Source organism: Callorhinus ursinus, unplaced genomic scaffold (genome assembly GCF_003265705.2).
Source record: "Callorhinus ursinus isolate GAN/ISIS: 27379988/994484 unplaced genomic scaffold, GSC_fseal_2.0 scaffold6, whole genome shotgun sequence".
Taxonomy (NCBI): Eukaryota; Metazoa; Chordata; class Mammalia; order Carnivora; family Otariidae; genus Callorhinus; species Callorhinus ursinus.
Genome location: NW_027397068.1, coordinates 30,047,475 through 30,062,257, shown reverse-complemented (window position 1 = coordinate 30,062,257; position 14,783 = coordinate 30,047,475). Strand labels below are relative to the sequence as shown.

General features: G+C 42.5%; 1 protein-coding gene and 1 long non-coding RNA gene across 3 annotated transcripts in view; one reads left to right on the top strand and one right to left on the bottom strand.

Moving 5' to 3' along the window:
• CDK19 (cyclin dependent kinase 19) overlaps nucleotides 1-9,337 on the top strand; it is a 165,992-nt gene extending 156,655 nt beyond the window's left edge. For both annotated transcript variants that reach the window (XM_025864079.2, XM_025864087.2), the window contains 2 exons: nucleotides 579-845; nucleotides 4,956-9,337. In XM_025864079.2, coding sequence (XP_025719864.1) covers nucleotides 579-845; nucleotides 4,956-5,087 — 399 coding nt within the window. In that variant the 3' untranslated portion in view covers nucleotides 5,088-9,337. The remainder of the gene's footprint in view (nucleotides 1-578; nucleotides 846-4,955) is intronic.
• Nucleotides 283-3,561, bottom strand: LOC141372971 (uncharacterized). The gene is made up of 3 exons (XR_012378526.1): nucleotides 3,428-3,561; nucleotides 3,073-3,139; nucleotides 283-495 (listed from the first exon to the last, which is right to left on the bottom strand). It is a non-coding gene; the product is annotated as an uncharacterized lncRNA (long non-coding RNA).
• Nucleotides 9,338-14,783: the final 5,446 nt, after the last annotated feature.

Sequence of the window (14,783 nt, the reverse complement as noted above, 5' to 3'; positions counted from 1 at the left end):
CAATGTGGGACTCGATTCCAGGACTCCGGGATCATGACCTGAGCCGAGGACAGATGCTTGACGACTGAGCCACCCAGGCGCCCCATTCCAGGATTCTTAATTGTTGCATTTTGTTTGTTCGGTGTCAACACCATCACTTTATAGCAGACTGCTTTCAAAGCATCTTTCTCTTCTTTGCTTGTAATTGGATATATCAGGCCCTGCCAGTATCCCTCTACTTTTCCAAACTCATGATGGAGACCAGTACTGCTGGGTCCATGCGTGCAGAACTAGTTCCTGGGTGCCGCATGCTCTCCAGTGGGGTGTCTGCGACTGGGGTGGAGGATGACTGCGCAATCTTAAATGAACCTCAGAGAATGAAACCTGTTCAGGACTCAGTACCCTGACCTTTGGGGGTGCTGCATGCCCCGGCTGTAGTCACTGCCGTGTCCCACCTAGGTCGCTCTCCAGTTTGGTCGCAGTCACGTGTGCATATCCAGTAATCGAAGTAATGTTCTGTTACAAAGGAAAAGAAAAAGAAAGCACTGACCTGTTAATGTAGTTTCATACCGAGTTTGCCTTTTTCTTTTTCTTCCAAGAATCAGCAGCAGCAGCAGAACCAACATCAGCAGCCCACAGCGCCCCCGCAGCAGGCGGCGGCCCCCGCGCAGGCTCCCCCGCCGCAACAGAACAGCACCCAGACCAACGGGACTGCCGGCGGGGCGGGGGCCGGCGCCGGGGCTGCGGGGGCCGGCCTGCAGCACAGTCAGGACTCGGGCCTCAATCAGGTGCCTCCGAACAAGAAGCCCCGCCTGGGGCCCTCGGGCGCAAACTCGGGCGGGCCTGTTATGCCGTCAGATTATCAGGTACGCCCTCGCTTTTGTTCTTGCTAGCGGCCATACGTTTTATGAAATGGGAAGTAGGATTTTTTTTTTTTTTTAAAGAATGAAAGAGCGAGAGCTAGAACAGGAGCAGCGGGGAGGGGCAGAGGGAGCAGAAGAAGCAGACGCCAGGCTGAGCGGGGAGCCCCACTAGGGGCTTGATCCCAGGAACCCAGAATCGTGACCTGAGCTGAAGGCTGACGCTCAACCGACTGAGCCACCCAGGCGCCCCAGAAATCAATTTTATAATAGAGCCTTTTAGACTTAAGTAGTACTTGACTCTGAAGTTTGTACAAATGGTACAGTCCTATTTCTAGGTCATTATATGTAAATGAAGGTTTTGGTCATATTTCATGTAATTGCAAAACGTTTCATTTCTTGACTTGTTTTTCCGGACTTCCTGAGGGGGGAAGGTGAGGCAGGCATCTCCCTCCTCAAAGAAGATTTCTCATATTACCCTTCCAGCTGCCTGTCAGCTTTGGGTCAGAAAAAGATAACAGATAAGCAACTGAAAGAGAGCGGAGCGGCAGCTTATTTTGGACAAAATAAGCTGCATACTTGAGAAAGATTTGCTGTCACCCAGAGGAAATAGTCAGTAGCCATGTAAACATAGAAAGGGAATAAGCTTGAGACTTTTCAGAAATCACCGTTAAATCTCACTGGAAGTATTTGTGAGACTAGAAAATACTTTTTATTATTAAGATAAAAAAAAAACCCCTACAATTGTGTGGTATCTGTCTAAATGTTGTGTCTCTCTTGATGGGCTGGGGGCTCCCCGAGTGTGGGGCGGGGATGGGCGGAAGCTGGTGCTCCAGGCCATGAAAGGGTAACAGAGGAGATAGAAGTTCACTGAATACGGTGCAAGAGAGCGGCGGGCAGGACCGCGGAGGAGAGGCCGTGCGCCAGGGGGCTGTGGGCGGGGGCTGTAGTTAGAGCGGGAAGGTGAGGAGGTATGATGACTACGGAATCCTCCCTTTTTTGGTGACTGTGCCTGGTTGTAAGTAGCCCGTTGGTCAGCTAGGGCCTATGGATATCTTGAGGTGGGTCCCCTGAGGGGGCTGCGTTCAGCAGCCAGGGGGTCGCTGTGGGCCCTTTTGCCTTGATCAAGTTTCATTGCTCAAGCCCATTGTCTACAAGCGGCCTCTGCAGGTTGTACTACTAATTTGGGAAACTAAAGGGAAAAAAAGTCTAAGGATTGTTAGTATTTGGGGAGAGAGAGGTAAAAATACCTGTGAAAACCATAGGGAATACTGCAAACAAAACCCCACAAAACCCTCATTTTCTTTCTTTCTTCCTTTTTTTTAAACCCTCATTTTCAAGGAAAGTAACCAGCTAAGATCTAAGAAAGGGGGGGAACACCCTTAAAACTTGTAGCTATAGATCTTCAGGGTGCTGGTGGAAGAGGAGCAAGACGATGGAGATAATAGAAAACAAAACCACAGGCGAGGGAGTCATAAACTCACTGATGAGGAACGGGAATCAAGAGAAACATTAACGAGAAAGACATAATAAGTAGCTGCCTCAACTGGCTTTACATTTTGAATATATCTGCAGACGAATGTGTTTTCACACAACCTCTTCTCTGAAAACTTCCTTTAGAAGAGTCCCTGCAAGCAGAGGAGTACACAGTAGCACTTCCACTGGTTCTGCTGGCTAAAAAACAAAATTCCACAGAGTAAATTTGAAGATCGAATTGGCTTTTTTAAATGATCTGTGAATTGGGCAGCATCCCATCTAGCAAGCAGAGGGGAGCTCCCAGGAGTTGTGCAAAATGGAAGGTTTTTATAGGAAGGAGGGCAGGGCAAGAAAGTTATTAGCAAAAGAGAAGAAAAGATCATTCCTGGCTGGGTCGCTTTCCCTTCGGGGGAAAGAGCAGGGGTCTGATTGTGCGTATTACCTCATCTTCCTTTGGGGGAATGGAAAGGGCCCAGGTGGCAGACTCTTTGGCAACCGTCAGAAAATTTCCTGACTGACCTGGTAAACTACATTTCTGGGGAAAGTTGAAACTGCAGTTAGATTAGGTATTAAGCTCTGGTTTGGTGACTTGGCCTAAGTGACACCATTTGGTGCCTGTGGTTTTCTTCTCTAAACTAAATAACAAATAATAAAATTCAAATAATGTTCAGCGTATCTATGGAATGGGTAGATATTTCAGCTACTTAGTTGTAGAGATCAGTATGATGTGGGGGTGGGAGAACCCCATCGCACCTACCTCCGGCTCACATTTCAACATGTTTGTTCTTTGCCTAGTATGGAGGAACTTTCATGCTGAATTTAATCTGCAAAAGTAAAATAATCATAGCCAGTGTAACAGTTGTAGGTCATGTGAGTGGCAAGAATATGTTTTTCATAATTAACTTAAAAATAAAACATGTGAATTTGGAAGCCTGAAAGGCTTCTTACACTAACACATCTAGTGTCATGAGCACGCCATGAAGGCACAAACACAGTTGCGTCTTGCCACAGTGTTGGCTTTATTCAGTCATAAAGCAAGATTAACATTATAAAGCAGGTGCAGGGTTCCAAACTCAGTGACTTTTCACCACATGATTAACTTGGCTCCTTACCTGGCACACAGAGCAGAACACAGCCAAGTCACCAACAAACGAGGTAGCATAAGGGGTAGGAAGTTATCAAACCAAATGAGAAGTCAGTCTGTGGGCGCAGAGTTGAGATAAGGCCTCGGTCTGGTCCCGGTCAGTTCTCGGCACTTCGTGCTTCGGATGTTCAAGCAGCGAAGGATCTCAGTTCTGTTCAGAGATCAGTCGGGCAGAGCCTTCGGCTACAGGTGCCTTTTTGAAGTGGTCGGACATAGAAGGGTCAGTGTCTGAGGAGTGGGACAGTTTGCTGCAAAAATTCTCCCTTTTTAAAGGGATTTAATCAGTCTTGGGCCCCTGCCAACCCCCTCTCTGTCTGCTGATAATCAGTTCTGAGGTGTCATCCACTGGTGCTGGTCTCGGCAATATCTGGGAGTTACAGTCCCCTTAGCTGCTGTGTCATTGCTCGACACAGGCCCCTGCTTGACATGAGTGACTCCATCTTACTCTCTGCAACTAGCCAGAGTTCTGTAATGGGGAAGGAACTAAGCAGAGCTGTTTTTCACTGAGACTATCTTATGGCCCTGCTGTCTTAGACCAGATGTTGCAAGTTTGGTTTGGCAGCCTTTGCACACTGAGTTGGGGGCACCCTGCTGATTTGTCCTTCCTTAAACCCCCGGTGCCACCTCAAGGTCATTTACATTTTTTACTCCAAGTAATGGTTTTATTAGTAAGATCTTTCCCACTTTGCTCACGGGAAAAACCAGCCTTCCAAGCTTAGCCAAAGACACTGGTTCCAGCTATGCTTATCTCTAACGAGGCACCATGTTCTTATTCTATAGATGATTTTTTAAACATATTTTTAATATTTGCCCCATATTTGTACCATGAAGATGAATGTTTCATTTAAGGTAATAAAAAAAAAAACATTGAACTGAAATACATTTGCCTGTGCTTTCTCTTGAGGGCATTTTCATGTATAAACATTTTTTTTCATTCTAAATGTTACCTGAGGTTTATACAACGCACTTACTGCCCCCTCACCCTGCCCACCCTGCCTTGCTTTGTCGTGTGGGAGCCTCCACCTCTGAAAATTCTCTTCTCTAGAAATGACTTCTTAATCATCGCTTTGTTATTTATAATGAGGAAATTAACAGCACATCCGTATACATTATGAATACCACTAATTCAGTGCCAAATTGAGCATTCTTTTTTGCAAATCTCAGTTACACAAAGAACAACTAAGCAGAGTTAGTCAGTATCAAGAGCAGGGGGCCAGCCTACATTTCCCTTCTGCCTTTCTTTGCCGCTGCGGCTTATGCCCCCAAAGAAATCCAGCCAAACTTCATGCCTGCCAAAACATGTTGTCACAGTGGTGGCAGGCCGTGGTTCCAAGTACGCAAAATGTATTAACGAGCTTACATCAGCCTGTCCGCTACCATCACTCTGAACCAGGAGCCTCTGAAAATGGTTCCTGCACCCCGTCCTGTCGTGATGAACACCCTCAGCCGTTCTCTCCCTCCCCCAGTGATTCCCTTTTGCCCTTTCCTTCCCCCAGCACTCCAGTTCGCGCCTGAATTACCAAAGCAGTGTTCAGGGATCCTCTCAGTCCCAGAGCACACTCGGCTACTCGTCCTCCTCCCAGCAGAGTGCACAGTACCACCCGTCTCACCAGGGCCACCGCTACTGACCGCCGCAGCCCAGAGCACAGACTCCAGCAATATGATGTCCGCATTGAAAAGAACCAAAAAATGCAAACAATGATGCCGTTTAAAACTCATCCACTTAGGAGGAAGACTCCATCCTGAGCATTTTGCAGGACTGACTGATGTCTCTTCTTTATGGGCTTAAAGAAGATTTTTGTGAAGTTTCCCCAACACCCTTTCCCTGCATGTGTTCCATTGTGACTTTGATCCAGAGTCTGATCTAATCCCAGCACTTAACTTCTGTAACCTTCAGCATTTTTTGGAAGGATTTCCTGGTGCACCTTTCTCATGCTGTAGCAATCACTATGATTTATCTTTTCAAAGCTCTTTTAATAGGATTTTAATGTTTTAGACACAGGACTCCAGTGGTGTATAGTTTTATACTTCATGAACTGATCTAGCAACACAGGTAAAAATGCACCTTTTAAAGCACTACGTTGTTTTCACAGAATATGACTGTTTTGCTCATGGAAGTCTTAAACAGAAATTGTTACTGTCCCAAAGTACTTTACTATTACGTTTTTATTTATCTAGTTTCAGGGAAGGTCTAAAAAAAGACAAATGGTGGGACAGAGGGAACTTACAACCAAAAACAGCCTAGATCTTTACAGTTACTATGCTTTATGCTACGAAGAACTGAAGTATGTGCTAGTTTTTATATGATCAGTCATTCATATGGAACGTAGTTCCCAGAATCACCTTGTTCTGAAGAGTATTCAGTACTTAAGAATTCTCGTTTTAACCTTCGTGTAGCTAAGTCTACCTTAAAAAGGGTTTCAAGAGCTTTGATGAACTGCAGCCCTCTGGTGCCCCACACCAGAAAGCAGAAGAGAGTATTAACTGCACTAGGGTTTCTTTAAGGAGTAATGTTGATCAAAGGATGTGTTACTTACCTTTGAAGGAAAAGCTTTTAGTGTGTATTGTATATAAAGTTGGCTTCTCTAAAGAACTGTTGGTTTCTTCACGTTGGGGTTAGCTTGAGTAACTTTCTTACATAATCAAGAGTACTCAAATAGAAGCCTGCAAATTAATTTGGAAATTAATCTGCTTTTAAAATAAAGAGCAGCATTCTGCATTCATATTTGCATTAGACATAGAGTGACTATTTTTAAAGCATGTTAAAAATTTAGGTTTTATTCATGTTTCAAGTATGTATTATGTATGCATAATTTTGCTGTTGTTACTGAAACTTAGTTCTATCAAGAATCTTTTCATTGCACTGAATGCTTTCTTTGCCCCTAGGAGAAAAGTTAATAATTGTGCCTAAAAAACTATGGGCAGATAGTATACATGACTATACTAGATAAAGTGCATATTTGCATTTCCACGATCTATGAATTAGAGGCTGAGTTCTTTCTTAGCCGGTGAAAGGAGCCCCTCACTCCCCAGAATCACAGGAAATGTAAAGACTTAGACCTCCCATTGTAGTGTAAGGGCAAGAAATTTGTGTTCTTCTGAATGCTGCCAGCAGCACCAGCCTTGTTTTAAATGTTTTCTTGAGCTAGAAGAAATAGCTGATTGTTGTATATGCAAGTTATATGCATTTTTTTAAAACTATTCTTTGTGAACTTATCTACCTGGTTATGATACTCTGGGTCCATACACAAGCAAAATAAGATTTTAGACAGAAGCCAGTATACATTTTGCACTATTAATGTGATACTGTAGCCAGCAAGGACCTTACTGATCTCAGCATAATAATGCTTATTAATAATAAAAGCTATATAGTGACACTCATGAACATCGAAGATGAAACAGTCGGCATTGCTCCATTGGAAGGAATTTCTGACCGTCTCAATGGTAATTCACCCCTTCCATTTTTTTTTTTTTTATGGGAAATTAATAGCCCTTTGCATAACGTAGCTACCTGTATAAAGTTCTATCCTGTGCCCTGAAGCCTCACTGTCCGGAGTTATGGGTCATCAGATGCTCCCTGCACCCTCACCACGTGCCCAGTGCCAGGCTGGCCGGAAGACTCAAAGGGCAAGACACACTTCCTGTCCTTAAGGAGCTTAGGATCCATTCCATTGACAGTAAGTTCTCCTGGGATGAGAGGAGTGGCTTATAAGAGTATGAAGGTCCTTTTGTTTACTTCTAAACTCACTTGGATAGACTTACTATTCCAAATTCTGCCGTGTGAGAAACAGTGTTATCCGGAGGTTTCTATCTACCTTAGAGAAAGCCAGTGATTAACTATCACAACAGGCATTAGTGTGGATCTGAAATGTTCACAGCAGCCTTCAGCAACAGTTGGGTGACCCTGATAAGCAGAACGCACTCCTTAAGTGGTTGTGGGAAATTACAATGAAAACAGAAGCTCTGTTGCTGCCCTTGGGGGGCACTTACATTTAATAAAAGGGAAGCCCACCTATGTGCATAGACCAAAATACCATGCCCCTGAATACTTTATAAGCAACTTTGATACGCTATTTTTGTGATATGTGCTTATATAATCACAGAACTACCCTGCTTTCCTTGCAGATAGCTAATGTTACTGGCAGAACTGATAGAGAAACCATGAGGGGATTTCATCCGTTTTTCCTAGTCCACAGTGTTCTCCAGGATACAGCCAGATATCCCCATTATTCTGGTCACTGTGCTGGTACTGGCCCTTTTCTTCTTGTTCTTGCCTCGGAGTTGGGGATGCCCAGTTGGGCCCAGCACCCTTGAAATAATTTTGGCTCATGATTCCCTTTTCCCTGTGAAGGGGAACAAAGCCTTTAACCTTCTTTTGGACCCTAAACTGTGGGACCTTGAGGGAGATCTGTGAAGCTTTTTGAGGTTAAAATTTACCTTTGTGGTCCCCAGATGACCTCATTCCTCTCTGAAAACATATTACTGCCTTGTTCCCTGAGAATGCAGGAAGGGCCCCCACCCCCTCAGCCCATGAGAACACCCAAACCAAGGGAGGTTATTTGAAAGGAAGGAAGGAATACAAGTGAACGTTCTCTACCCTCCATATTACAAATCAGTTTTTGAATTAGCTTTCTGGTGAGGTGTGTGTTTGGGAAAAGGGATTCTAGAGTTTCAGGGGAGCTGAGCTCAAGGGGAAGGTAGCCTGGTGGCAGGGCTGTTACTATGAGGCTGAAGCAATCCTTGTGATAAAAGTAGATCGTGTAGTAACTTATGAAAACCAAGGGCATGTATATTTTTATATCTGTGTGGTTTTAAAACTTTAGTACTTAGAACTTTGGCCTTCTGCACTACTCTGTCACTCTTCTAAACCTAATTTACATTGAAGAATGGAAAGGGACGACGTTTACCTACATGTTCACTGCCTCACTCCTGGTGAAGCAACTGCTGGGTGTATACCTCTGAAATGATGCTGTTTTCTCTGCTCAAGGGAAAAGGAAACATCGTCGGACAGTAAGATTTGCAGCTTAATCTGCTTTGAATAAAATGATGTGGCAGAAACTATACAATGAAGGAAGAATTCTATGAAAATTGCAAATCCTGAACTCTCTGGTGATATCTTTCTAGGGAGTGGAGAAAGGCAATAAAATAGCAGTTAACCTAAAGGAGGCTTGAAGGATTCAAGTATAAGTAATATTTTATATCAAACATAGCAGTTTAGGCCCCCATCATCTTCAAGAGTAGTCACAGATATCATATAAAGCAATGTTCATTGTTTTAGGATTTTTAAAAAAATGTGTTGTACCTAAGGCCATACCTACTCTTCTATGCTATCACTGCAAAGGAGTGATATGTATGTATTATATGAAAAAAACCCTTAATGCACTGTTATCTCCTAAATATTTAGTAAATTAATACTATTTAATTTTTTTAAAGATTTGTCTGTGTAGACACTAAAAGTATTACACAAAATCTGGACTGAAGATGTCCTTTTTAACAACAATTTAAAGTACTTTTTATATATGTTATGTAGTATATCCTTTCTAAACTGCCTAGTTTGTAATTCCCATAATTCCTATTTGTGGAGTGTACCTGTCTTTGTCTCTTCTTTCAGCCATTTTCTGCACGCACCCCTCTTTCTATGATGATAGAGATGACCGTGTATGCTTCCCACACTCTGGCGCAAGGTGTGCGCTCAGAGCCGGCTGCCCCTCAGCAAGGCACGCTCCGTGGGGGGTAGGAGAGCAGCCACTTTGGAGCCTGAGTGTTTCCCTGCCTTTGAGTTGTCCTGACATTCTTCTTGAAGTGACTGTTAAAACTAAAATAAATTACATTGCATTTATTTTATATTCTTGGTTGTAATAAAATTTAATTGACTTTGTTTCTCTGTGGATTTTTTTAAGTCTAGAAAAACTCCTGTCAAAGTTTTAGTGTCAAAATTTTACCTGCATGCCTAGAAGCTTTTCAGATGACACTTGTCCTGCAGAGATGCAAAGTCTCCCTGCGAGTTGCAATATGTTGTTTTATTCAGGATGCTTCTGATGTCACAAAACCACAAACAGCGCTGCTTACATATACCTCGGAGGCAAAATGACAGTTTTAAAAACGTTTCTTGGGAAAACATCCTTTCTATAAGAAAATGAAGATTAGAATGATATTTTAGAAAAAAACAAATAGGCAGCATTTTGTGGGTAGAGTGGCATTGGGTTCTTCTCCTTTTACCTGGCTGTCCGTTAATAACTTACTTGATGAACCTAATGTGGTTACCCCAATGGTCAAGGCCATCATGGAGTGAACTGAAGAATGTTTAAGTGGCACAAACACAAAACTTCCATTTCTATTTAAAATAGATACTGCGCACGTCCAGTTGCTTCACAGCTTGGCACGGACTGTATGTATATTCAATACGGTGCTATTTGGAGGGTAGAGCCTCCCTTGGAAAACTATTCTTTGACCATAGCTGCTTTTCTGACCAGCCACCTGGATAAGAGAATGTGGAAGACGGTACAAACCTCTTACTGCTCCTGGGAAAAACACTTTGAAAGGATGGGTCCATGTCCTTGGCCGACTGTAAGTTCTTTGGGGACAGCCCCCGGGTTTTATTCCTCCTGCATTCCCAGCACCTGTCATGATACCCAACACAAACAGGCAATTAATAGAGCAAGTCATTAGCATCATTTTTTTTTAACCTTGGCATAGAATTCCCGGATCATATTAAATGGTGGGCATTTTAAAACCTCAAATAGCATCATTTTATCTTGCAGGCAGTGCAAAGCCAGCTTGGACCAGCGAAACACAAGCCTAACAGGAACATTTGTTCATTTGTTTTAAATGAGAGAATATAATATAAGGGAAAGGGATGAAAATACTGACTTAAAACATTAAGATGTATTAAGTACATTCTGCTTTTTCAGGCTTTTTCTGCTGCTTAGATTTTTTCAGAAAGTACTGCTGAATTTTTTCACATAAAGGTGCTATTATGAACTGAATGTTGTGTCCCTTCAAAATTCTTATGTTGAAGCCCTTATCCCCAGTGTGGCTGTATTTGGAGATAAGGCCTTTATCAAAGTAATTATAGTTAAATGAAGTCATAAGGATAAGACTGTGATGTGGGGGGGGAGGATAGAACCTTGATATAGTCATACTAATTTCCTTGCAAGAAGAGAGACCAGAGAGCTCTCTTCCCTCTCCTTTTTACCTTGCGCCCCCCTCCCCCACTTTCTCTCCTCTCTCCCCACAGCCTTTTCTCCCTACCCTGTGAGGACACAGCAAGAGGGCTGTCACTGGCAAGCCAGGAAGACAGCCTTCACCAGAAGCCAAACCCTGCCAGACCTTGATCTCAGACTTCCCAGCCTCCAGAACTGTGAGCAAATGAATTTCTGTTGTTGAGGTCACCCAGTCTGTGGTATTTTGTCATAGCAACTCATGCAGACTAATACAGATTTTGGTACCAAGAAATGGGGTGCTGCTGTAACAAGTACCTAAGTGTGGCATCAGCTTTGGAACTGTGGGTTGGGGGGAGGCTGGAGGAGTCCCAGGTGCATGCTAGAAATGAGAAATTTTAGAGGCAATTTGGCTGAGCTTAGAAAGAAGAGGAGAGCTGGAGAGAAAGCTTCCATCTTCTTAGAGAACACATCAATAATCATGAACAGAATGATGGTAGAAATATATGGACATAAAGGCCATTCTGGTGAAGTCTCAGATGGAAATGAAGAACAGGTAATTGGAAACTGGAGAAAAGGCAATTCTTGTTACAAAGTTGCAAAGAACATGGCTGAATTGTTCTCTAGTGTTTAATGGAAGGTAGAAATTTTGAGGGGTGAAATTTCATTTTGTAATTATCTGTATATAGAAATACAGTTGTTTTTTGCATATTGCCTTTATATCCTGCAACATTGCCAAATTCACTGTTCTAATATGAGAGGTTTCCCCTAGATTTTCTACATACACAATCATGTCATCTGTGAATAAAGACAGTTTTACTTCCTCCTTTCCGATTTAAATAACTTTTTATTTATTTTTCTTGCCTAAATGCATGGGATAGCAGATCCAATACAATGTTGAATGGAACTGGTATGAGTGAACACCTTATAACGTTCTCAGTCTTAGAAAGTATTCGATATTTCACCTATAGGTATGATGTTAGATGAACGTTTCTCATAGATGCCCTAAATCAAATGGAGGAAGTTTCTTTCCACTTCTATTTTGACAAGAGTTTTAATCACAAACAGGTGCTGCACTTTGTTAAATGCCTTTCCTGCATATGAGATGATTATATGATTTTTCTCCTTTATGCTGTTAATAGGATGAATTACACTAAAAAATATTTTTGGCCAAGGGTGCCTGGCTGGCTCAGTGGGAAGAGCATGTAACTCTTGATCTTGGGGTTGTGAGTTTGAGCCCCATGTTGGGTGTAGAGATTACTTAAATAAATAAACTTAAAAAAATTTTTTTTGGGCTTAGCACAACACACATTTATGATCTCACATTTTCTGTGGGTCAGGAGTGTGGTCATGTGTTGACTGGGTCCTCTGCTCGGAGTCTCACCAGATCTCAAGGTGGAAACTGGGACTTCAAGCTCATCTAAGGTTTGGAGTTCTCTTCTAAGATCACTAGTTTTTGGCAGAATTCAGCTCCTGTGGTTGTAGGGTTTGTCTGCTATCGGGAGAGGGCCATCCTTAGCTCCTAGAGACTGTACTTTGCCATGTGGCCTTTTCAACAACATGGTAGTTGGCTTCTTCAAGGCTGCCAGGGAAATTCCTCTTTAGTCTGTTACAGTGGAATTTTATATAATATAACGTAATCACCGATGTGACTATTCCATCATATTTGCAAGTTCTGCTCAAGTGAGGGGAATTGTGTAGGGTGTGTATTGGGGGCTACACTGACTGATTTTGGGATGTTAAAACAACCTTGCATTCCTGGGATCAACACAAAGAGAAGGCGATGTGAAGATGGAAGCAGAGACTGGAGTGATGCAGCCACAAGCCAAGGAATGCTGTCAGTCACCAGAAGCTAGAGGAGGCAAGGATGAATTCTCCTTTGGCCTCTGGAGAGAATGTGGTCTTGCCATCACTGATTTCCGACTTCTGGCCTCTAGAACTGAGAACAAGTTTCTGTTGTTTTAAGCCCCTAAGTTTGTGGTAATTTGTTACAACAAGCATAGGAAACTAATACAGATTTTGGTCATGGTGTATTACCATTTTTCTAATTTGCTAGGTTTGATTTGAAACTGCTTAAAACAAAGTGGAACAAAATCAAAATGGCTGCACTTAATGCTTCAGCAAAGCTTGATTTTAAACTAAGTAACCTCAGGTGCTTGGGTGGCACAGTTGGTTAAGCATCCTACTCTTGGTTTCAGCTCAGGTCATGATCTCAGGATCATGATCTCAGGTTTGAGATTGAGCCCCGAGTGGGGCTCCGTGCTCAGTGGTCAGTCTGCTTGAAAGATTCTGCTCCTACCCCCACTCGTGCGCTCTTTCTGTTTCTCTCTCTAAAATAAATGCATAAATCTTTAAGTAACCTTTTCCCTCTCTTCACCAAACCTTCCCTCCCGCCTTAGCCTTTTGTTTTGGGAACCTGATACTATCCTGAAGACATGGCAAAGGAGGCTGGCGGCACGTACACAATTCCTGCCAAACTGGCTAGATCCTGTATTTCCCTATAAAACTCCCAGCCTCTTCCTCTGGGTGGGTTTGCAGTTTTGAAGGCAGCCTCCTTCGCCTGGCAAAGCAATAAAGCTTATTGTTCCTCTTTATACCCAAACTCTGTCTTTGCGTTACATATTTTGGCTCTGGAGCAGGGAGGTCGGTTTTTGACAACAGATTTGCTAATATTTTGTTAAGAATTTTTGTATCCATATTCATGAAGGATATTGGTCTATAATTTTCTTGTGATGTCTTTGTCAAGTTTAGTGTCAAGGTTATGCAGGACTCATAAAATGATTTGGGAAATGTTTTATCTTCTTCTGTTTTCTGAGAGAGTTTGTGCAATACTTGTATTATTTCTTCCTTAAGCAGTTTGGTAGAAGACACCAGGGAGGACTTCTGGAGTTTTCTTTATGAGAAACATTTTAATTATAAGTTGGATTACTTTAAAGGTTATAGAGCTATACAGATTTTCTATTCTTGAGTGAAGAATATTTTATTAAGTTATATTTTTAAGTGAATTTATTTCATCTAGGTTGTAATATAAATGTTTCTCTGGAGATATATACTTAGACATGGAATTGTCCAATCAAAAAGAATGAGCATTTTAAATTATGAAAACATTTATTGAGGGGTGCCCGGGTGGCTCAGTCGGCTAAGTGTCTGCCTTTGGCTGAGGTCTTGATCTCAGGGTCCTGGAATAGAGCCCCATGTCAGGCTCTCTGCTCAGATGGGAGTCTGCTTTTCCCTATCTCTCTGCCGCTCCCCCCTGCTTGTGCATGTGTGCACTTGTGTGCGCTCTCAAATAAAATCTTTAAAAAACATTTATTGAACTAACATTTAGTGAGCACTTCCCATGTGCACTTTACATTTATTAACTCTTAATTCTCACAACAACTGTATGAGGTAGACACTATTTTTTGTCCCCATTTTTTTAAAAGATTTTATTTTTAAGTAATGTCTACACCCAAGGGGGGGGCTCGAACGCACAACCCCAAGATCAACAGTTGCACTCTCCACTGACTGAGCCAGCTAGGTACCCTGTTGTCCCCATTTTTAATAAGTGAAAAACAAAACTGAGAGAGGTTAAGTAACTTGTATATGTCACACAACTGATAAGCATTAGAGCCAAATTCCCAACCATTTATACCAGTAGTTAAAGTGTATTCCCTAGACCAGCCTTATTAGCACCATGTGGGAACTTGTTAGAAATGCAAATTCTCCGACTCTCCCCGATACTGCTGAATCAGAAACTCTGGGGGTGGGGCCCAGCAACTTGTGTTTTAATGAGTCTCCAGGTGATTCTGATGCATGCTAAAGTTTGAGAACCCCAGACTTGCACCATAATCTTCTTACATATACTCCCAAATTACCTTCTAAAAAGGCTGGATTAATTTACTTTCACCAGTAGTATATGAGAGTGCCCATGTCCCTTAGCCTTACCAAAATTCACTATGAGCAATCTTTAAATTATGTACCAATCTGATAGGCAAAGAATAGTGTCTTGCCCCCCTTTTTTTAAGGAAAAAAAAAGATTGATTTATTTGAGAGAGAGAGAGCATAGAGGGAGGGGCAGAGGGAGATAATCCTCAAGCAGACTCCCCACTGAGTGTGCAGCCTAAGGCAGGGCTCCATCCCAGGACACTGAGATCATGACCTGAGCTGAAATCAAGAGTCAGA